Source organism: Equus caballus, chromosome 8 (assembly GCF_041296265.1).
Source record: "Equus caballus isolate H_3958 breed thoroughbred chromosome 8, TB-T2T, whole genome shotgun sequence".
NCBI classification, from domain to species: Eukaryota; Metazoa; Chordata; class Mammalia; order Perissodactyla; family Equidae; genus Equus; species Equus caballus.
In genome coordinates this window covers 56729826-56753476 of record NC_091691.1, presented here as the reverse complement: position 1 = coordinate 56753476, position 23651 = coordinate 56729826, and the positions used below count along the sequence as shown (strand labels likewise).

The 23651-nt window shown below is 41.3% G+C and overlaps 1 protein-coding gene and 1 long non-coding RNA gene across 19 annotated transcripts in view; one reads left to right on the top strand and one right to left on the bottom strand.

Annotated features, from left to right (window-relative positions):
• The window catches only part of LOC111774724 (uncharacterized), a 253232-nt gene that overhangs the window by 41771 nt on the left and 187810 nt on the right, over positions 1-23651 (bottom strand). For 2 of the 3 annotated variants that reach the window (XR_011441457.1, XR_011441458.1), the window contains exon 2: positions 8023-8146. This is a non-coding gene — a long non-coding RNA (uncharacterized lncRNA). Of the gene's footprint in view, positions 1-8022; positions 8147-21684; positions 21760-23651 lie in introns of those variants that run through there. The other variant, XR_002809889.2, reaches the window with a different exon arrangement.
• Positions 21100-23651, top strand: part of AQP4 (aquaporin 4) — a 29724-nt gene continuing 27172 nt past the window's right edge. For 3 of the 16 annotated variants that reach the window (XR_011441454.1, XM_070275602.1, XM_070275601.1), the window contains exon 1: positions 21237-21391. Coding sequence is in view for 7 of the 16 variants with exons in the window: in XM_070275602.1 (XP_070131703.1) it covers positions 21360-21391 (32 nt within the window). In the remaining 9 variants the exon portion in view is untranslated. Of the gene's footprint in view, positions 21392-21607; positions 21901-21963; positions 22435-23651 lie in introns of those variants that run through there. The other 13 variants (XR_011441453.1, XM_014727746.3, XM_014727745.3 and 10 more) reach the window with 10 other exon arrangements.

Sequence of the window (23651 nt, the reverse complement as noted above, 5' to 3'; positions counted from 1 at the left end):
CTTAGAATTGTTACTCAATTCAGTTATGGGAAATTTTTAAAGTATGTTTGTGAATCTACTTTTGCAACTCTTAAGCTTTATGATATCTGAATACAAATCAAGTATTTCCAATGAAAATTTAGCATCCAAATGGAGAGAGACTGTAAATACAGAATACTAAAATTCAAACAATAAGAAAAAATGTAAAAGTTTTCGTTACTAATTTTTTATATTGATTATAGATTGAAGTGATAATATTTTACACACGTTGGGATAAATAGAACACAGTGTTATAATTAAGTTTACCTGTTTGTTTTTACTTTTTTTAATGTAGCTACTAGAACATTTTAATTGTATATGTGGCTCGCATTGTATTTCTATTGGACAGTGCCGACTTCAAACTTGCTGTGATAGAATTAGACCTAAATAATTTTGTTTGCTATACTGATTTTTTTCTGCTTTTGACTGTTACTACAGATCTACTTAAAATCCTTCCACATCTCAACTGGAGATAGTAGTATTCTTTTTTCGAAGATTGTCTCTCACAAGTACTATAATCTCCAAGCTACTTAACCAGGGTATGTGTAGTGTGTGAAAGAATGAATACTTACGATGAGTATGTGCTTATGAGGAGTATCATTATGTTACGGCAATTTGTTGCTATGACATCTCTTTAAACCTAGAAAGTGCTGTCTTTCTTTCAAAGCCATGCTAGGGGAAAATGGCTCCAGACATTGGGCACTTTTGTATTAAAGCTAACAGTACTTTTATTTTCTATTTGCCATTATGACTCAACCTCCTTTGTCTTGACTATGTGGCAAAGAATTAAACAATTAAAATTTCCCAGAGGTCCCTTTTCTAAACTCTTAACAAAGCCCTAGCAAGTGCTTCTGTCTCTTATTCACAGCAATGGTTTTTGCCTTTCAATGAAAAAGTAAAACTGAGAACAGTTTCCAGAGCTTTCAGAACTTTTTCCATTGAAATGCAAATACTCCTCTGGCGCCTCTGAAAATTCTGAGAAATTGTTGGGTTCTGGCGATGTTTCCAGAAAACCTGGCATTCTTCTCCTGTTCATGGCTGGTTTATGTTCTTCTCTTTCCAAGTGCATTCAAGTAAAGTCAGCAGTTGACTGTCTCTTGCAGGGCAAACTCCCAACTTGAACCTTGAACAAAAGAGTAACTTTTTCGTGCCAATTTTGGGATTGTGACAACCTCACAACCCCACTTTATCACATCTCTCCAAATGCAACTGAGCTTCCTAACATACACCCTTCTCAACCCTGTCCATGACCTGCCCGGTAGGCAGCTTTTGCAGTGACTAGGCACACACTTGAACAAAGATCACTTGTATGTTATAAAGATAATGACAGACATTGTCTTGGGGCTTCTCCAGTGTGGACATCCTAACTGGTCTGAAAATTATCCATCCACAGTTTTTATTATGCCATACAGCCCATGCTCTCTATTCCAAAGTTTCAGTGCAAAATGAAACCACCGACATTTTCTATCTTCATCTCCTCAACAGGATAAGCAGTCTGAATGGGTAAACCAAGAGAGCAGCTTCCAGCTGTTCAATGAACACATCACCAGATTCTGATCTTAGATAGAATCAACTCAGATATGCCCTCCTTATTTTTCATCTATAATATACAACTTGGCTCCTATTATGCCATCACATAATAATAATTTGAAAGATGATGTTATTCACTGTTTCACGTGTATTTATCTCATCTAGGAGTTGGAATCATGTCTAGTTTTCTTTTGTAGCTCATAGATTTAGCTCAGTGGAAACTTTTCTAATGATTGTGGCTTAAGAAAGAACTTATCTAACAGCTCCTAGGATGCTGGAGGAATGAACATGGCAAATTCATGCTCAGGTAGAAGATAAAAAGATCTCATCTGGGATAGAGCGACAAGTGGCTAATGTATGTGGAAGCAGAGCAAAGCAAAACTAAGAAGAGAGGCCAGCCCCGTGGCAGAGTGGTTAAGTTCACGCACTCCGCTTTAGTGGTCCAGTGTTTGTCGGTTCTGATTCTGGGCACAGACCTAGACACCGCTCATCAAGCCATGCTGTGGAGGCATCCCACATAGAAGAACTAGAAGGACTTACAACTAGTATATACAACTAGGTACTGGAGCTTTGGGAGAGAAAAAAACCAAAACTAAGAAGAAATGAGCTCTCTGCTATTAGGTGCTATGCAACCTCTCAATCTAGTAAATCATCTTCAATCTCCAAACACACCAAGTATCAGATACTTAAACATTATAACAAAACCCAAGTTAAAATTCTTATAAAAAATTCTAGTATAAAAATTATTGTTAAAAGCACAACTGTCCACTTTTATCAATAAATCTCTCTGGGACTCTGATTCATCTTCTGAAAAGTGAGGGAATTAGACTAGACAATATCCAAATTCCAGTGATTCCATAAATCTGAGTGATGAACCTTTACTTAATAAGTAATACTTAATAAGTACTTAATAAGTAATAAGTCTTAAATAAAGATTTGCAAGCCTGTAGCCCAAAATAAAATCAAAAGATCAGTACTAATTTTTTAACAACAAAATTGACATATACAGTTAATAGTGATTTTTCTTGAAAATGCAAAACATTTTTTAAAAACCAAATGGTAGAAAAGATCAAAATACAAAACAACTTTTAGCGTTAGTCCCTCACTACTGTTCATACCTGGACACTAGGAGGGCTCAGGCACAGGGCCAGGCACATAGTACATGTTCAGGAAATTGTCCTCTAGCCTCATGTAAATACATCTCAGAGCACTCTGTGAGAGCCCAGATAGCAGGTTTGGAGAACTGCAGACCAGTCAGCATCTTCTGGACATGATGTGAACGAGGAGAAAGTGGCCTCACTTACGTGAGCCCCACTGACCTTGCCCTGTGGTCAGGGAAGGCTCTCCTCCTGGACCTCCTCTCCCAACCACCCGTCCCCACCAACTCTCCATTCCACTCTACAGCTGGCCAAGAAATAGTTTCAGAGCATCTTTCATACACGTTTGTAGGCTCTTGCGTATAGCTTTATTGGGGTTCAAACTTGAGGCTGTAACTAAAGTTCTAGTGTCAACAGCGCATTTCCTGAATACAGATTTTAAATGGTAGTAAATTTAAGAATCCAAAGTACTTAAAACTATCATTTGCAAGGCAAGATGTTGTTTGGAAAGTACCATATAGACAGTGGATTTCCCTTTTATTTTACACACACACAACCTTTCCGTAGTAAGCTAACAGGACAGACATGAGGACTGGGGAAATGAGTAGAGGCTATCCATGATCAATGCTGTATTCCAAGAAACACAGTAAACTTAGTATTTATCTCCAGGAGAAAAAAACGTATTTTTCTTACATTTGATAGATTACTGATGGAGGTATAATATATTAAAAAACTATTGGGGCCAGCCCAGTGGTGTAGTAATTAAGTCCGTGCACTCTACTTCTGCAGCCCAGGATTTGCAGATTCGGATCCTGGGCATGGACGTACACACCACTCATCAAGACATGCTGTGGTGGGCATCTCGCATACAAAATAGAGGAAGATTGGCCCAAATGTTAACTCAGTGACAATCTTGATCAAGCCAAAGAAAGAAGAAGATTGGCAACAGGTGTTAGCTCAGGGGCAATCTTCCTCACCAAAAGAAAACCAAAGCAAAACAAACTATTTAAACTGGGAAATAAGATCTTGAGTAGGTGATGTACATATGTGGAAAGTGAAAATTCTTTAAAAGTCATTTGCTTGATTCTTACAATCTTCCAAGCAAGCAAATTGACAAAGGAACCAGTGCAATCACATCAGTACCAATATTAGGGAAAGACTCTCCTTGGTTAAATCATAAACTGACTCTAACTTTATCACTCTGCCACACATCTCCTATTTAGAAAGCCATGGTGGGGCTCTACCATATGGCACAGAACAGTACAGAGGATGGTGGGATCCTGGGTAGAAGAGGCAGAGCGAGCCAGCCAGAGCAGCAAACTGCTTTAAATCAGCGCTTCTGTTACAAAGCAGACAGAGTGATGTGTCAGTTTGCACAGAAATAAAATGAAGAATTGCTTTCAAACGCCTTAAAATGGTCCCTGCTTTGAGGCATTGGAAAAAATTGATTTCGGTAATTGAAAGCGAGTTTTGCTGTGCATGAACAATCAGCTTCGCGGAAGCTTCTGCCTCCACGGCCCACTGACTGTCCCCATCTCTGAATTAGGATGTTCTGTGCCCACAGACAAGCAAACAAGGCAGGTGGGCTAAAATCTGTGTCTCTTTTTCCAAATGCCTCTGAACGTAAGTCTGAAAGTTAGTTATTACAAATGCCAGTTAAAATCTTCTGCAAATGACAGCAAATTTCTTCCCTGATGCGGCCATGTTACTAAATCTTAACCGAATGGAAGACTAACCCAATCCGGATTGAATTTTTTTCACCTGATAAAGGGAACATTGTCAGAGACAGTGACAATTTTCAACCACAGTACAGGTAGCCAAATTATTTTGTTTGAAAATCTATCTTCTCAATTCTAAATAATGAGATTAAACCCTTATTTTTTTTTTTCTATCAGTGGAAGTCTAATCAAAACAAAACAAAAAACATCAAGCTTAGTTTCACATCCCTAAAGATAGGAAGGGATTTTGGGTGATCTTATTCTTTACCAGGCTGCTTCTAAACATAGCTACATCCAAAATATTCCAAAACAGCCAAAATAATCCATCCGATATTTTAATGACCTTCAGAAAAGATCACTATCCTCTATCTTAGGAATTCTGGAATTGTCAAATCTTTAAAGTTAAATTGTTCATACTGAAATTCCATCCATCTCTAATGTAAGGTGAAGCAATTGGACACAAATTTCTGGAACCTTCACCAAGCCCTGGAATCACCCTGACCTTCCTTCTTCCCCAGCCTGCTAACCCTCTTGTAGTCACATGACTCCTGCTCTACCCAAAGATGATGCATTTAAAGACCTAAGAACAGAAATTGGCATATAGTAAGAGCTCATAAAAACAGTGATGATGATGATGACAATTGGCCCAGCCGGCATGGGCTGCCACTTCAGTGCTGCTGTCACCAAGCACTGGATGTTTTTTTTAAGTGGGAACTGTGCCAAGCTTGACATAACCCCCTCCATACATTTTCCCTCTTCCTCCTCCTGACTGTAGAGCATTGCTAGAGAATGTTACAGAATTTTGCCAGTCTCCCTACAGATTCATGCTAACTTCAAATGTGCTCCTAGTCAACCAAAACATTCTTATTTATCTCATGTGCCTTCCCGAGCACACTCTCTCAACAAATTACTCCAAATCTTCTCTATCGTAAATCTTCTCCACCTGAAGTCTCTTCTCCTTTCTAATCCCCTCAGGAATTGATTTTCATCCTATTTTATGTACATCAGTACCTTGCGTAATACCTGAAAGATAGAGTTTGTTTGATACAGTACCTTGCATAATACCTGAAAGATAGAGTTTGTTTGATACATACGTATCTGATTGAAACTAAAAGCAATACTATAGTTTCCACACAAACTTCCATTTCCTTTTTTCTAAAGAATTGGGGAAAATCTTAGCCAAATGCAGGTAAGAAAAGATTTTCTATGTTCATCCCATTCGGGCCCCTCCCCTCCTCTTTTTTTTTTTTTTTTTTTTTTTGCTGAGGAAGATTAGCCCTGAGCTAACATCTGTGCCAATCTTCTTCCACTTTATATGCGGTTGCCACCACAGCATGGCTGTTGAGTGATATAGGTCCGTGCCTGGGATCCAAACCTGCAAACCTGGGCTGCCAAAGTAGAGCATGCCAAACTTAACCACTATGCCATGGGACCAGCCCATCAGGTCACTTTTTCTTGTCCTGTTTCCACTACTTTTACTGTTCTGTGTCCTGCATTACCCTGTTCCACTTGGGTCTGCATCAAAATGGTCACAGTGGTGACTTCTATGATACTAGTCTTTGGCACTAATTGCACACAGCACCCCATCTCTTGGTCTGCAGTTGTTCAAGTTCCCATTTTGAAGAGTTTTCTTCACAATATTTGCACACCTCTAGCTAATTCTATTCTTACCATAAATTGACAAATATGTACAAATGATGGAACCCACAGTACATGTTCCCTTTGAACTGTCTCTCTTGTTTCCTGGAAATAGCTCTCTCTTTTTGGCTCAGTTCTCTGACTCTGGAGTAATCAACTTCACTCCTAATATTTGCAAGACTGTGCCCCCCTTCTCTTCCCAGTCACAGCTCCATGCTACACCATGAGGAGCCTAGCATGCACAAGTGTGGACCTCCAGTCCAGCTCCATACACACGCATCTGCTAACAGCTCTTTGTCAGCCACTGTTGGGACCTAAGTTTGCACACATCAGCAGTGTGGCCCAGGCAGGGAGAGGGATGCAAAAGAAGAGGCTGGCTCAGACCTTAGAGCAGAGAATTCCAAAGTCCCAGTTATGGAGCTTGTGGTCTAGAGGGGCTCAGGTGTGCCCGAGAAGGAAGATGGCTCACCCAGAGGAAGGGCAGAGGCTTCTGAAGCAGGGGCCCAGTGAAGGGCCCCATTGCCTGCATCTAAGGACAGTACTGCTGCACTTTCAACATTTTCTGATCTGCATAACAGGTACCAATGGACAGCAGAGCCCAAGCCTTTCACCTGAAAAAATGCAAATCTTTTATTCAGAAGTAATTAATTCTATAATGATTTCTGTGCTGCTCTATCAAACATTCCTTGATCTATGTAGCCTGAAGGGCTAACCATTTTTTACCACCTTCACATAAGATACACATAGATCTTCATTTCCCACCCTTTTTCATTCCATCTTGATATAAGGCATTTCCTCCTGAATCCTCTCTTCCTTTCCACCTTTCTCAAAAAGTGTCATTTCTCATCATGGAGGGAGGATGTACACACTAATAGTATGCAAGGTGGCTTTAGGTGGTACACAGCATTGCTTTTGTGAAAATTATATACTGAGTTTAATACCCATTATGAAAATCTAACCAGTGTAGCAAACTGGTGATACTGTTGCATATTACTGCTAAGTAAAAATCTGAGTTGAACAATTATGTTCATTGTAGCATTATTCACAATAGCCAAGACTTGGAAGCAACCCAAGTATCCATCAACGAATGAATGGATAAAAAAGATGTGGTATATGTATGCCATGGAATAGTACTCAGCCATAAAAAAAAGACAAAATGGTGCCATTTGCAACAACATGGATGGACGTTGAAGGTATTATACTAAGCAAAATAAGTCAGATGGAGAAAGACAAATACTGTATGGTTTCACTGATTTATGTGGAAGATAAACAAACAAACAAACACATAGATAAGCAGAACAGACTGGTGGTTACCAGAGGCTAATGGGGTTGGGGGAGAGCAAAAGGGATAAAGGGGCACATATGTAAGGTGATGGATAAAAACTAGACTATTGGTGGTGAGCACAATGTAGTCTATACAGAAGCTGAAACATAACGTACACCCGAAATTTACACAGTGTTATATGCCAATATGACCTCAATAAAATAACTTTCAAAAAAATCTGAGTTGACTTTAAATATACATATATTTATAAGATAGTAGTAAGGAATTGACTTAGATACAGAAAAAATGGTGAAAGTAGAACAGAAATGATAAAAGTTTGGGAAATGCTGTGTGCAGGAGAGCCCATTAGGAAAAGATACACATTCCTTGTCCGGGGCCTTCCACTTCCCAACTGTACAAACCTGACCCCTGTCAAACCGAGTCTTCTCATCTGCCTGTTTCACAGGAGCTTTGGGAAGATCAAATGGAGAAATACACGGAAGCGTTATAACATGGTTCTCTCCAAGGCTGGCCTCTCTGGAATCCCAGTCCTCGCATTTCCAGACTCTGGCTTCCTCAGCTGTGCCTTTCTTTTCAGTAATTCATTTTTTTCCTATTCGTTACTATTGGCTCATTCCCTCCTACTTGGTTGGATTTCCAGTAGCCTGGAAATAAAATCCTCTACCTTACATCTTAGTCAGCTTGGGTCGACATAACAAAATACCACAACTGGGTGGCTTCAACAACGGATATTTACTTTCTCACAGTTCTGGAGGCTGGAAGTCCGAGGTCCAGGTGTCGGCGGGGTTTGTTTCTGGGGTGACCTCTCTTCCTGGCTTCTGGACAGCTGCCTTCTCTCAGTGTCCCACACAGCCTTCCCTCTGTGCACGTTCACAGAGAAAGAGAGAGATCTGTGATGTCTCTTCTTATAAGGACACCAGTCCTATCAGATTAGCACCCCACCCTTATGATCTCACTTAACCTTAATTCTCTTTAAAGGCCCATCTCCAAATACAGTCACGTTAGGGGTTAGAGCTTCAACATATAAATTTGGGGAAGGACACAATTCAGTCCACAACACTTACTATTTTCTTCTTTCTGCACGAGCCAAACTAATGAAATGATAAATATACACTAGCGATTTCCAACCAGAGGTTAAGTCACCCATAATGCTTTTTAAAATCACAGAATCCCAAGCACCGTTCCAGATCTACTGAACCAGAAAAGCTTGAGAATGGTGTCCAGAGAGCTGTACTTTTTGCATCTATACAGGTGAACTGATGTAATACCCAGTTGAGAACCACTGAACCAGTTCCTGGCTTCACCCTCAACATCCACTTCTTCGCCATCCACTCTTTGCCCATTCTCTGATTTTGATTCTTATTATTCAGTTGAAACAGTTCTTTCAAAAGCCATCCAATGATTTCATAATTGCAAAATTGCATGGCATTTCTACAATCTTTATTTCCATTAATGTTTCCGCAACAGTTGTACCATAGAGTTTCCCTATTTCAGGAAATTCCCTCCTTTTTTGTTTTTCTGGCATTGTACCCACACGTGTTACACCTCTAGCTCATCTGTGTTCTTCACCAGCTCTTATTTCCCCATTCCCCCAGGTACTGTCCTTGGCATTTTTTTTCTTCCTTTCCCATAGTGTCTAACCCATTCCGACAACTTCAAACACTATTTCTATGAAAGTAATTCTAAAATTTTCAGACCACTCTTGTGAGCACCTTTCCCCACTAACCACTTCCAGATACTCATCTCCTCAGGAAAGTCCCATCGATTCCTCAAACCCAGCATATTTGTTTACTTATCAAATGTTGAAAGACAATTTAGCCAAGCCCTGTGCTAGATTCTGGGGATTGAAGGTGAAAATCAGACACAGTTTCGCTTTCCCCGAGCCAGAAATTAGTAAAGAAATGTAAACCAGAAGCTAGAATGCACCATAAAGTACCGCTGTGAGCGGGGAAGCCCAGAGTAGGGAGGGGCACAGCCAATCCAGATTTGGAGTGCAGGAAAGGCTTCTGGGGGTGGGGCAGGGCACGAGATAGGTGTGGCCATTTCAGTCAGCTCTCCCAGGACTTTGAATCTTGAGCAAACCAAGAACATGGGACAAGCATTTTTTTCACACCCAAAGAAGACTAGAGCAAACAGCAGAGAAGAAAGAAAACAAAGCTGAAGAGTGATGTCGTGGTTAACGGAAGCAAGTGTTTCAAGAAGGAGGTGTACTGTGGTGCTTAAGACCTCTGGCTTTGGGGTCACAGAGACTTAAGTCGGAGACTCTGCACTTCTGTTTGTGAGCTGTATGACCTTGGGCAGTTTCCTCGGTTTTCTTACTTGTGAGATGAAATAATAATCCTCGCTACATCTTCGGGTTGCCACGAGGATTAAAGGAACTGTCCTGTGTAAAGCACTCAGCACAACGCCAGGCGCATATGATCATGGACAAGCGGTCTGCAGGGTCAGGTGCTGGGAGGCTCAAGGAAGGTAAGGATTGGAGCGTGTCCGCTAGAGTCACAGAACAAGGAAGGCCCTGGGAACCAAAGAGAGCAATTTACAGGAAGAGATGGGGGCAGAAACTAGATGGCAATGGGTGTGAAAGGATGGATCACGAAAAAAGCAGAGACATTAAATGGAGATGATTCTTTAAGCATATTTGGCTGTAAAGGGAAAAAGAGATTTAATGGTCTCTGTTGGATCACTTAGGGTTAAGGGAAGATTTATTTCGGTGTTTTTTTTCAATATAGGAGATACATATCCATGTTGAAAAACTAATAGAAAGAAACAATATTTGCTTAGACAATTGGGATACAGTAAAAGGGAATAATCGATCAGAAGCTGTGGGTCTCCAAGTGTGGTTCACACCATTAGGGGTCCCTGAGACCTATTCAGGGAGCCTGGGCAATCACAACTATTTTCATAATCATGATAAGAGGTTACTTGCCTTTTTCACTATCTGACTTCTGTATTGTTGGTACAAAAGCAATGGTGGGTAAAACTGTTGGCACTTGGCGTGAATCAAGGCACCAAACCATCATAGGTGTGGTTGTCCTCTCCATCATCACACACAGCAAAATCAGTGTCAGGTCCACTTAAGAATGTCCTTGATGAAGCACAAAAATTACTGATTTTATTAAATTTAACTCTTGAGTGCATGTCTTTGTAATAGTCTATGTGACAAAGTGGAAGCACAAAGCCCTTCCACAGCAGACCAAGTATAGTAGCTGTCTTCGAGACTGATGGAGTTGTGGGCCCCTTTGTTCAGGGGATACCATTTTTACTTTAAAGAATGGCTGACAAACTATGGCTACTCAAATGAGTGTTTGGCAGACATTTTCTTGGAAATGAGCAAAAGGAGGCTGTCACTTCAAGAAAAACTGACAGTATTTGTTGCCAATAATAATATTTAAACTTTCAAGTAAAAATTATAATTTTGGAAACTCTGCATCTACCATCATGAGTTTGACAGTTCTTGACACTTAAATACTTTTCTGATGTAATTGGTGGTGATATTATTGAATACGACATTTTTGTTATTATGAAATAAAATATGCCAATATTTGGAAGATCTGCATAACTCAGTGAACAAATATTTTCCAAAGGACTACGCATTGTGTTCAAAATCATGCCTTTTTAGTAAAAGATTAGTTCAAAGAGAAAAATAGATGGATGGATTTTAAAGTAACAAGATACAAAAAATTCATTAACACGCTTTCAGAATCCACTTTGCAACTAGCCTTTAAAAAACCACCACTTGTTGAGTTTTGGTGTAATATCAAAGAAAAACAACTACAATTATCTGAAAAAGTTTTTAAAATAGTCTTCCTTTTCCAAATATAGTCATGCACTGCATAACGACATTGCAGTCAACAACGGACTACATATACGACGGGGGTCCCATAAGATTAGCACCATATAGCCTAGGTGTGTAGTAGGCTATACCATCTAGATTTGTGTAAGTGCACTCTATGATGTTCACACAATGACAAAATCACCTAACAACACATCTCTTAGAACCTATCTCTGCCACTAAGCAACGCATGGCTGTACATATCCGTGTGAGGCAGGATTCTTTTCCCATACTTCAACCAAATGATCATTTCACAACAGATTGTATGCAGAAGCAGAAACAAGAATCCAACTGTCTTCTATTAAACTGGACATTAAAGAGATTTGCAAAAATGTAAAACAATGCTACTCTTATTTACATATATTGGGTTTATTATTGTAATCTTTCAGTGAGGTAATAGTTTTTTTTTTAATCCGCTGTTTCAGTTCCTAACATGGTAAGTGTCAGTACCTATAGCTCACATAAAAAAGAAGCTCATTGGGGTGATTAATAATTTTCAACTGTAAGGGGTTTCTGAGATCAAAAAGTTCGCTCAAAAAGCTGGATTAGAGAATGGTACTAGAGAAGGCAGGAGAGTGTGGGACCCAGAACAGGAGTGGAGGAATTCATCCAAAACAAAGGGAGAGAGCTTTCTCCCTTAAGAAACAAAGAAGGGGGTGAGGATTAGCAGATGCCAAGACATTTTGGGTTTGGTGGCAAGAGTGCCAAGGATTTCTCATCTAATGTCTTGTTTTCACTGTGCTATCAGGGTTGAGGACTTCCATGGAAAGTGAGGGGAAAGAGCAAGAGGGGACAGAAGTTTGAGGGATCCAGGGAGCACCTGTGGAAGACAGGTGAACCACCTGACCGGAGCCATGCAGGGGGGAGACTGAGCAGGATGGGGACCCAGCGTGGGGTGAGCATTCCTCAGCAGGGACCCCCTGCCACTCGGCAGGTGCCTTCACACAACATCCACCAGCTGGTTTTAATAGTTATTTCATTGCTTATCGAGTTAATATTACTGCCATACAGAAATAGAATAACGAATGCCCTTCTGACTACCACAAACATTCTAACAACTTTAATGTTCTGCCATAGGTAACTGAGACTGAATGTTAAGCTAACTCATTCCCAGAAATGTTAAAATGTCCTAAATTCCTTTATTAGTTTCTTAGTTCACTCTTCATATTCTGATTTTATAAATGTACGGTTTTTAAATTCTGCTTCTGATGTTGATTTTGAAATGTAAATCTAGGAAATTGGACAATTGAAGATCTTGCTGTCTTATTTTAGCTTCACAGAGCCAACAACAATTTTACTGGGGAAAATGGTTAAATGGATTTGTTTTCACTTTCTCTTCTTAAAGATATATAATATGGCTTGGGGCCAGCCTGGTGGCATAGTGGTTAAGTTTGCACACTCCACCTCGGTGGCCAGGGTTCATAAGTTCAGATCCCGGGCATGGACCTAGCACCACTCGTCAAACCACACTGTGGTGGCATCCCATATAAAATAGAGGAAGATTGGCACAGATGTTAGCTCAGCAACAATCTTCCTCAAGCAAAAAGAGGAGATGTTAGCTTGGGGCCAATCTTCCTCACCAAAGAAAAAAAAAGAAAAGAAAAGATATAATATGGTCTGTTGACTCCATGTGAGGATGTGATGCAACCAGAAATCTCAAAGCTCGGCTTCCTTGTCTGAAGTGAGCAAACTCCAAGGTTAAAGTAAAATCTTCAGAATTCAAACTCCAAGATTGGTTCATGTCCTCGATTATATAATTTTAATAGGTAACTACCATTAGAACTTTAGTCTCAACAACTATGGAAGCACTTATTCTCTTTTCACAAAAGTAAACTTTCAGAGGATTACACAATATTCTGAAGCACTGGAGAAGTTATATCCTCATGTTGGATGGAGGTCATCTCAGTTGAGGTCAAGGTCAAGGTCAAGGACCCTCACAGATTCTGATACTAGCAATCTCTTTCTGCCTCCCTAACATTCCCAAGACCCACAGGCCACTTGGTGCAGCTCTTCTTCTATTCAAAATGTTGTATAACATGAGACGGGTAATATGAGGTTTACATACTTATTCTGAGAAATCTGCAATGTAATATGTTATCGAAGAGTATAATGTTGGTACTACCAAGACACTTCAGAGTCTTTCATTTATTGCACACAACAATCTTTCATTTTAAGGAATTATTACAATAATAATAAATAAGAATTGCTCTTGAAAGTTTATAAGGTGATTTTCATATGCCCCTTTGGGTGATTATAAAGACTTTTACTACAACAGAAGTATAAACTATACACTGAGTACATCTATAAAGCTATTTACACCTTGTTACAATGTTTTATTGTACCGACTACTCCCACATGTCAATGAGAATCGTAGTTCATTAAGTCAGTACATCACTAGTTCACTAAACTGTTTTTTAAAAAAAGTCCTCCCAGGGCAGGCCCAGGGGCCCAGTGGTTACGTTCCTGCTCTCCACTTCGGCAGCCTAGGGTTTTGCCTGTTCACATACTAGGCATGGACCTAGCGCTACTCATCAAGCCCTGCTGAGGCGGGGGTCCCACATAGCAGAGCCGGAAGGACCTACAACTGGAACATACAACTACGTACTGGGGGGCTTTGGGGAGAAGAAGAAGAAAAGAAAGACTGGCAACAGATGTTAGCTCAGGTGCCAATCAAAAAAAAAGCCCCTCCCATTTGAAATGAAAATGCTATTTTTTAAAAAGGAAAAGATTATCTAACCAGTTTACAAGAACAGTATTCTGTGTTTGTTAAAAGACTCTATCAAATGATCCTGAAATTAGCAAATTTCCCCCCACAAACTATTCTGTTTTCAAAAGAAAATGAAAGCATAAACTTCCCTTTAAGTCTCTTAGATAAAGAGGATAATATATAAAAAGAAACACTTGTATCCTGAAAGAATTAATGTCCTTAAAAAGCAACAACAGCTCCATAGGGGCCAGCCTTGTGGCCGAGCGGTTAAGTTCTTGCTCCGCTTCAGTGGCCCAGGGTTTCTCCAGTTTGGATCCTGGGCATGGACTCAGCACCGCTCATCAAGCCATGCTGAGGCTGTGTCCCACATGACAGAACTAGAAGGACCTTCAACTAGAATGTACAACTATGTACTGGTGGGCTTTGGGGAGAAGAAAAAAAAAAAAGAGGAAGATTGGCAACAGATGTTAGCTCAGGGCCAATCTTAAAAAGGAAACAAAAAGCAGCAACAGCTCCATAGTAGACAGAAAATGTACTTGTATAATATACATAATATTACAAATTTAGTTCAATTAACTTCTGACCTTCCAGGTCACTTAAACTCTCCATTAACTCAGATCTAAACCAGGGAAGCAAAACTCTGTTTATCTCATAAACACATTGAAAAAATATGTGAAACCACTTTTGTAAACTCCTCATTCATTCATTTACTCATCTAACCAACCAAAATGTATTGACCACCTTCTATTTTTCAGAGTTGCATAAACAACTAACACATAATCTCTGCCCTAAAGAATTTACTTCTTGTGTTAGAGATAAAGACATAAACCGTTAATTGCCAAGCAGTATAATTATAACTAATGAAACCCTATTTGGAAACCCCATGCACAATTCCCAATGTTTGTTGTCAAGTACTGGTTATAAGGCCTTTGATTTTTGTACCTCCTTACTGGGGCAACCCACATCTTTTTGGGAAGGATATGAAGGGCATTTGGTATTTACATGCTTGGAAATTGGACAGGTACAAAGCTATTTTAGAGGGCGCTGTGAAAGAAAAGAGAAATGACATCTAAATAAAATGAGAGGAACTGGGAAGGTTTTGCAGAGAAAGAAAAACCTAAATTGAGTTTTAAAGAACAAAGTATGAGTTATCTAGGCAGGGACTTCTAGGTTGTGAGAAAATAGATTTCTGTTGCTTAAGCCACACAGTCTGTGGTCTTTTGTTATGGCAGCCTTGGGAGACCAATACAGTCACAAGTGACTAGAAAGAAGAGAGGGTGTCAGGGATGGTGGAAGGTGAGGATTAAATGAGTTCATGTAAAACAGTTAGCTGCCTTCGTTACCTCTCACGCACTGAGTGTGGGCTTGGTAGCAGGATACTTCCTGATGACTCTTTCCCCCTAGAGATGCTATCTCCATCCCTGACACAATATGGAACCTCGCTCCTGGGACTTGACATCTTGAGATAGTCATGGAAGAACAGGAGTGCTTGAAGGCCAGCCATCCCAGCAGCTGAGGCGTAGGTCTGCCCCAGCTTCTGGAGCTGCCTGGGGCGTTGCCACTTGCAAGCTGGTTCTCCAGCCTCCCTTCAATTCTTTGAGCCTCAATATCCTTTCCATAAAGTCTACTTTGCTTTGGAAAGCCAGAGTCATTTTCTGTTTCAGCTAAGGTCCCTGCCTACAATTTTCATCTCTTTCCCAACTGGAGAATGAGAGAGACAGATGATTTTGGACCTATAAGATTGCTGGATGACATTGAGGCGAAAGTTTACTTTAAAAATGATACATTTTTAGAATTATCAATCTTCATTGGTGTTTTTTTCCCAGCAGTATTCAGTGGCCTGAGTGGAAATGTGATAGCCATAAATGTCATTAATTATCATTCCCAAAGAGTGACTGAGCCAATAAGGAGATGACATATGAGTCAGTTTCTTAGTTTTTAAAAAAATTTGCTGAGACATTTTGGATTAACCTGTAAGACAAAGTTTTTAAAAATATTCCTTCTGTCTTCAACTCTGAAATGTGGCCTTGGAATTATCTACATCCATTTGAAGCTTATAAAATTTTATCATTTGTATTAGCACTTTGCATTTACCCAGCTGTTTATTTCAAAACTCTTATACGTACATTAATAACATTGTTTCCAACTTCTTGCCTGAGCTAGAAAAGACATTATTTCATTCTGTAAATGGAGAAATAAGATTAAGAATACATGGCTTTTTTGAGGTTTGACACGGATAAGCTTCTTGATTTATAATCGAATGCCCTTTTTTTATCATAAGCATCAGCATCATCACTATGTACATTTATTAATTCTATTTGCAAAGCACTTCTGCTAATATGACCCTATTTGAGCCTCATTCACTTGTTTAAAATTATTCCAGAATGTTTTTTCATCTTTAAAATGTGTCTTGGATCTATACTAGGTGCTGAAGATACAGCAACTAATTTCTAAAGTTAATTAATTACTAAGGTGGCCAGGAAAGTGTCTCCTGCTCTCATCGCAATCACAGACTAGTTAGGAGTTAGACAAGCAAACAGGTGATTCCGGCAGCCTGGGAACAATTCTATGATGGGATCTGGGGAATCAAAGGATTATAGAAGCACATAAGAGATGGTCCAAGCGGGAATATGGACTCACCATAACTCTGAAAAAGAGAGGACAGAGATAACGCGCCATTCCATTTCACAGATGAAGAAACAGGGCTCCGGGAGGTCCAGTGGCCTACAGCCAATACAATTAAGTGATGGAGCCAAGATTGCCAACTCTTACCCTTTCCTTCCACTGAATACAATGGTATTCAGTTTATCTAAAAGGAGAGAGCAAACTAGCATCAAAACACCAGTGGATGATACAAATACATTTCCCAGTTATAACTGTGGAGTATCATAGACTCATGGGTTGCTGAGGGTTTTTAAGTGACTAGAGCCCAGCAAGTTTGAGATGGGGAGGTTTCATGGAGACAATAAATGCTGAGCAGTTCTTAAAGAGGAATCAGAGAATCCTGTGGCAAAGAGAAAAGGGGAAGGGATTGAAGATGAAAGGATCACCTTGGTTGGCTCCTTAGAGGTGGGAACTGACAAGATGTGGCCACGCGTGGTCCTCTACAGCAGGCACCCAGGCCAAGCTGTAGCTAGAGATAAGAACATTCAGGTGAGGTGAAACCACCCCTGAGACTTGACAGCTCTAAGAGGCGCTGTGACTGTCTCCCAATCTAGATTTCTTCTGATTGTATGAAAAAAGGAAGCACAGAAGTTAAAGAGAAGAATGCATAATAATTTAGGAAAGATGCAAGCCAAAGTTTTGTCTAAATTATTTAGGGAATTCCTAAATAACTTGACTATTGAGAGTCAGTCACATTTTTGGTGGCCACAGATTGTGACCATTTCTGCTGTTTTCTTAGAAAATAGAATCTTAGAAAATCTTATTTTCTTCAAAAATAGATTTCTTAGAATCTAGCCTTATTCTAAAAGCATTTTTTTAACTGCCTCGTTTTTTGGTTTACTCCTCCTGTCATAGTCCCCTTGTGCATGGAATTTTAAACATCTTGCTCTTTCCTTGAAACTGGGAATATCTTTGTTAGTCTATTAAAAATGTGAGGATTCTCAGCCTTTTTGAACAATAGGTCATAACAATCGCCAAAATGTTGGTTTAGCTCTTAATATGTTCAAATTTAATTTAAATTCAAATGATTGCTGCTATAGACTACATGTCGATTATTGACCATTTCAAATATTTTGGTCCAACCCATTAGATCCCAAAGTTCCTTGCTCCCCAGAGAACTGATTTTTGACGATGGATGTCTAAGCAGCCTTTAAAATGCCCAACCAAACGCTGAACTGTCATAGTAGCTGGGTAAGAGATAAGGGGTAAGAAAAGTATCCAGTCATCCAACCACATTTCTGCTTTTTTGTACAAGCTTCAGGTGAAATACAGTCACTCAATAAAGTCCTTCTCTTTGTCTTTCCCTCCCTCCCTTTCTCTTTCCCCATTCGCCTAGAGAGGAGAACCCTAAACCCCTTGGATCCCTGCCAGCAGCACCAAAAGAATCTCTTGACTATTTTCCCAGGGAATTCCTGCCTTAAATGTCAGCAGAGCACAACTTCCCAGCCAAAGCAGAGTCTGCCAGGATCTGAATCAACGAAAATGTGCCTGCTATACCAAAGGGGAAAACCAGGATCCATGGGGCATGCGGCAGGAGTGGAGATTTAGTGAAGGGTTCCGAGTCCATTGGAAAGGTCAAGGTTTTCTCACATTCACCTCACTGAGGAACAGGAGGCCAAGTCAGACATTTTGGTTCCTTGCTGGAATTTTGGTTGTGATTTTTATTTTCCTCTCTTGGTGGTGAACTATATTTCTGGAAACCACTCTGAATTATCACAATAAGGTAACACCTCTTTGAAAAGGAAATGAAGCTCCATTAAAGCCCTTTGTTATGGTGGTTGCGGTTGCCGCTGTTGTTCTGTTTGTTTGTTTTTAAGGAACATACTGATATATAAGTGCTCTGGCAGGAACTCATGACCCTGTGATTCATGAAAAGCAAAATAAGATTTATGAGGTGAGATCGAATCTACCCCTACTGGCCTGGAGACACTTCCCGTGTGGTACTGAGGCATTGCTGGCATTTTTAGTGCTTTTGTGTTAGTCTTCAAACTCTGAACACAGGAAGAAATAGTAAAAGTTTTGAGGGCAGCATTGGGAGGCACTCACAAATCCCAAAGACATACATCAGCACCAAAGGAAAACAGTACGAGGTAGTAGATTAAAAATTCAGAAGCAAAGTGTGTTAATCGGCTAGTTTTTGCTGAGTACTCTTGTAATTTTCATTTATCCTTCTTTAATTTTCCTCATATGTTACTGACCTACAACTTGACAAGGCTATTGACAAAGCTAAAAATTCACAAGTTTGCTTGACATAAAGGAGTGATTTTAAACCAACATGCCATGTTACCACCCCCCCCCCCAGCAAAGATCACAGCACAGAACAGTAGGAAAGTCAAGAAGATTTCATCAATAAATTATTCCATTTTTAAATGAATTAAGCTCCTTTAAAGTTACCAGTGGGGAAAAAGATTAGATTCTAAATCTCATTTGGTTCTAGGATCAGACCAGTTCAAAACTAATCAACTTAGAAGCTATTACTTATATCAGCCAAGTTCCCCACCTCATACTGCCCCCCATATCACCACAAGCTCATTTTAGCTGCTTCCTTCCATCATTGTAACCTGCGTGCATCACCACAGACAATCCTATTGGAAATTTCTGTCCCTAGTCCAAAGAAAAAGTGGGCAAGTAGCTGGTTATCGCACAGGGCTGAAAGGTTGCAGGAGGATCAATAATACCATCTCATATATAAAAAGGATGATAAGTAATGCGTAATAAGAAAAACTACCTCCAGTAGGTGAAGGGTTAATCCCTGGTCAATTTTAAGCCATTCTGCTGAGAATAATAATAAGTGTATCAGTTGATGCCAATTAGGGTGGCCCTTCCCTTGATGGGAACAGCCATCCCTTTGGAACTAGACTGTCAACACATTCTACCAGGGCAGTGATCAGCCAGCCAGAAGAAAGGGAAAGGGTCTGAGAAACTGTGGTAACCAAGTTTTGTTGGCACTTTGTAAAATGGTGACGGGAACTGCCAGTGCCATGGTGTGAATGCTAAAGATCCTCGGGCAACTTGCAAAGAGTGGACCTGAAAAATGCCCCCCAACAACCAGCAATCCCCAGGAGCACCACTCTTTGTGGGTGCCTATGGATAGGACCACAGGCCTCATCCACAGGAAGAACCTAACACTGCAGCATTGCTCCTTGCGCGCATGAACCTCACAAACACTTCTGACTCAATGTTCTTAGAGTCAGACCAATTACATTTAGCACACCTGCCTAGAGAGTCAAAGTTTTCAAATTTCTAAAAAAACATTTTGCACCCTTTTTTTTATCTCATTCTAAAATCTGAATGGTAAACAGCTTTAAGAATCAACCTTTTAAGTCTTCTTTGTAAATTCACATAAATTCCCCCTTTTCTTCTCATCAGAATTTGTTCTGACTTTCAGGGAGCACATTCTGTAAAGGCTGAAACCCCTGATGGACAACCATCAGTGCTCAACCACATTATTAAAGGATACATTCAATCTTTGTTATCTGAGAATGCTTCAAACAGTAATAAAGTGCTCCTCTGAAATTCACACTCAAAATCTTAAGTCCTCTTCCTAAGGAGAGCTTTTCACTCATTCCCAAGTCTCAAGTACCCAAATGAGACAAGAAAACAAAAAAACTGTGATGCGAAAGTACAATAGTTTTTGTTCTTCTCTCTTCTGTATTTCTTCTTTGCCACACTTCATCCTGAAAAACACTTGGCTCTGAATGAGACGATAGGTGGAGAAGCGGGGCAGGGATGGGGAGAATCCCATGGGTAAATGTAAATTGTCACAGTTCTAGTTGTTGCCTTCAGTGGTGGGCTCACGGACGTTCATTGAATTATTAAAAAGTAATTAATTAACTATTACAAAATAAAAGAGAGCCATATACGTACCAGTGATGATAGAGTGTAATAAACCAAGGATTGTGATTATTTCAATTCTAGGCACCTGAGGTCCTTTTAAAGAAAAAAATTGAGATAGTGATGCAGGCAGCTAATTCTCAGACCTTCCAGAGTTCACCAAACTCCTTAGTCGGGGATGCCCTCATGTGCGGTTGCACAGGGCCCTGCATTTAGGAAGGCCCCACATTTAATTTAATGTCTTACTGTTGCAATCTTGAAATTCTTAATAATTTTTGAACAAGAAGCCTTGCATTCATTTTGCACTGAGCCCCACAAATGATGTAGTCGGTCTTGTCTCTAGGTTTCCAGACAGTATATTTACCTACAGTTCCCAAAAATCTTCTACCCACCCAACCTCTGTATTTTTAAATTTGCTACATCTTACCCAACAATTGTTGTTAATATAGCAGCCAGGTGAGTACCCTGGAGTAGTCTCATTTCCTGTTTTTCCTTCCTTCCTCTTATCCAAATCAGTGCCACCCAGGCTACAAATGGACCTGCAGTTATCTTTATGCTTAAACTGCTGCTTCTCAGTTCAAAAACTTCAGATAGAACCCACTGGATATTTTGCCACTCAAAAACAAACGCACTGCAGCTGAGATTTCAGTCATCTCAAGTGCTGGATAATGCAAATCTATTTTCTAATGCTTGCCCGATTTCAACCACAACACATCACCAAACAAGACAAATTCTCGGCAATTCTTTGTGAGAGAAAGAACTCAAAGCTTTGGAGAAATCCTCCTTTTCAAAGATTACCAGCTAAAGAAACAATGTAAGCAAACGTTTTTGTGTTCCTGAAATGCCCTGTGTCCATAGTGATCAGGTAGAGAGAAGTTATTTCAAGTTCAAATATAACTTGGCGATTGCCACATGGTGCAGAATCTTTCCACCCCTAGACTCCAAAAACCCAATCAGACAAGTGGCCGTAATCTGACTCCCAGCACACTGGGAGCTGCGGGCAGGCAATGAGAGCTGCACTCTGGCCAGGGAAGGCATGAGCGACAGACCTGCAGCCAGGCGGTGGGGGTAAGTCCTTCTTTGCCTTAAGGGAACAATGCTCAGGGCCAAAAGATGAAACTCAGATTCTTTTACTACAGGTATTTGTGCCCTCGCAGGCAGAATCTAAAAGGAAACTCTAGGGCAGAAGGGTGGTTCTTTTAGATCTGGGCACTGGGCACATTCATCAGAGAGGCACAGAGAAGGTAGAAGGGATGCTTTGTAGCAAAATCCTCCATATATGCCAGACCTGTGAAAGCACAGGAAAACTACCCCATGGAGGTAAATCTATCTGTAGTATTTTCATCAGGAAAAGTACTCACCCGGGGGCTTGGCTGTCGGGAAGTGGATCGGGCTGGGTGTTCAGCTAGAAAGTAATGTGTCTGGGTCAATACAACCAGGGCACATCAACAAACCCCCTTTGTTCTGGGGAAAAAGAAGCAAAACAAATGGTGTTGATCCATATCCAGAGTGTGAACATTGATGATCACAGCAGGGCGCTATGGCAGACGCTGGGGTGAGCACTTGAAAGGCCAGAGGTATGTACGTGCTTCAGAAACTTTGGGGTTTAAAGCCGACTGAGGTTGGTCACTCTGCCCTGTAAGGAGGTCAGATTTTTGTGGGTTTTCTAAAAAAGCTAAATGTAGTTTTAAGGAATATATTTGTGTTTGTGTTTTTTGTTTTTTTAGTTTCTCTGGCTGATGAAAATTTGAAGCTAGGAGAACGACTGAGTTTCTTAAATTAGGTCTCTGGAGAGGTAGACAGATGCATAAGAGAATGAGCAGGAGAGCAAACTCAGGGACCTGGGGAGAGTGAGGGGAGAAGGGGAGCAGCCAGGAGGCGGCCTCTCCCTGGGCCCGCCCCTCCTGGTATTCTCCTATTTGGCTGAAAAGGGACCTGCTTCCTGCCCACCAGCTGCCTTAGCTTCCTGCTTCGTCCGCTTCCTTTTCCCCACTAAATCCCGCCACAGATGACCAGCACCTGTGATACCACCTTGCCCCTTTGCCATCCCGGCTACAGCCGTGGGCAGCTGGTGAGTTCAGAAGCCACCCTCACAACTTCTTTTTCAATTTGTGAGTTCTTTGAGTTTCTCCCCCTTTGGGATATTTTTAATGCCTCTCCCAGGGCACCCTATTTTTGCCTCTTTATTTTCTCTTCTCTAGGGAGTGTGATGTCATTGTCCTCCCAGCTGGGGGGTTTCATAATTACTCAATTTGAGCAGTTCACTTGGGCAACGGACGCTGGGGGCAGGGCTGGCTGTTCCCCTTCTGGAGCCACCAGGACTTGGGCAGAAAATGGGTTTCTCTTTCCAACTCTGAAGCAAAGCCCCAGATCAAACCAGAGGCTGAGCTGAGATCCTAAAGGTCACGGGAAAGTTCCCCTAGCTCTTTTGGGCACAGCATTTCCCTACTTCCCACCCAGAACCCAGGCTCCCGGGGACAGTAAGTGATATGGGGGGGAAAGGGCTCCACTCAGTAATGTGTGGAAAGGAAAGCTGCCATACCACAAATCTGTTAAAATATGTGGCTGTCTTGCCCAACCCTTTTCATAGTCCTCTGTGAGCAGTCTGCTAACTGCTCTCCACACTCCTTGGCTTCCAGGCTATCACAGGCAAAGGATAAGGGCACATGTTTTGAATAATGGAGTAACCGGGGTAACCGCCCCTCCAAGGGCGATCCTAGCCGTTTCTTGCCAGAACGAGCAGTTGGCATTAATATCCTCAAACTTCATCCCTGCTCAGCTCCAAAGATCCGCAGACACTAAGAGGCAAAGAGACTGGAGGAAGAAAGTGTCTTCCCTCCCAATGGCTGCCCTGCTGCTCCCCAACCTCCCTCACCCTCCCTCACCCTCCCTCACTCTCCTCCCTTACCCTCCCCTCCCCCCTCCCCCCTCCTCCTCCGCCCGCGACCATGACACACACACACACACACACACACAAGCTCCCCTAGGAAGAGGTACGCCGTCTTGCAGGGCCAAGCAGAAGGAGGAGCAGGCTGTCAAGAATACACTAGAGAAACACCGCTTCCCGCGGAGCCTCGCACTCTGAGGACCAGTTCCCCTGCCACACCCCCTTTCGTCCTCGCCGGCCGCGGTGGCGCCTCCCCGGCTTTCAGCCGCACTAGGGTGCCTGGGCGGGCGGGCAGGGTGCCCGGGGCGCTGCTTGCAGACGCCAGCCTCCAGGACCCCTTTGGGGAGCTTTATCTGAGGGGTAACCTCAGGGTTTGAGAGAGGGTCAGGCAGGAGAAGGGACTGTCCCCTGACACTACAGAAGGACCGCGGAGGCCAGGAC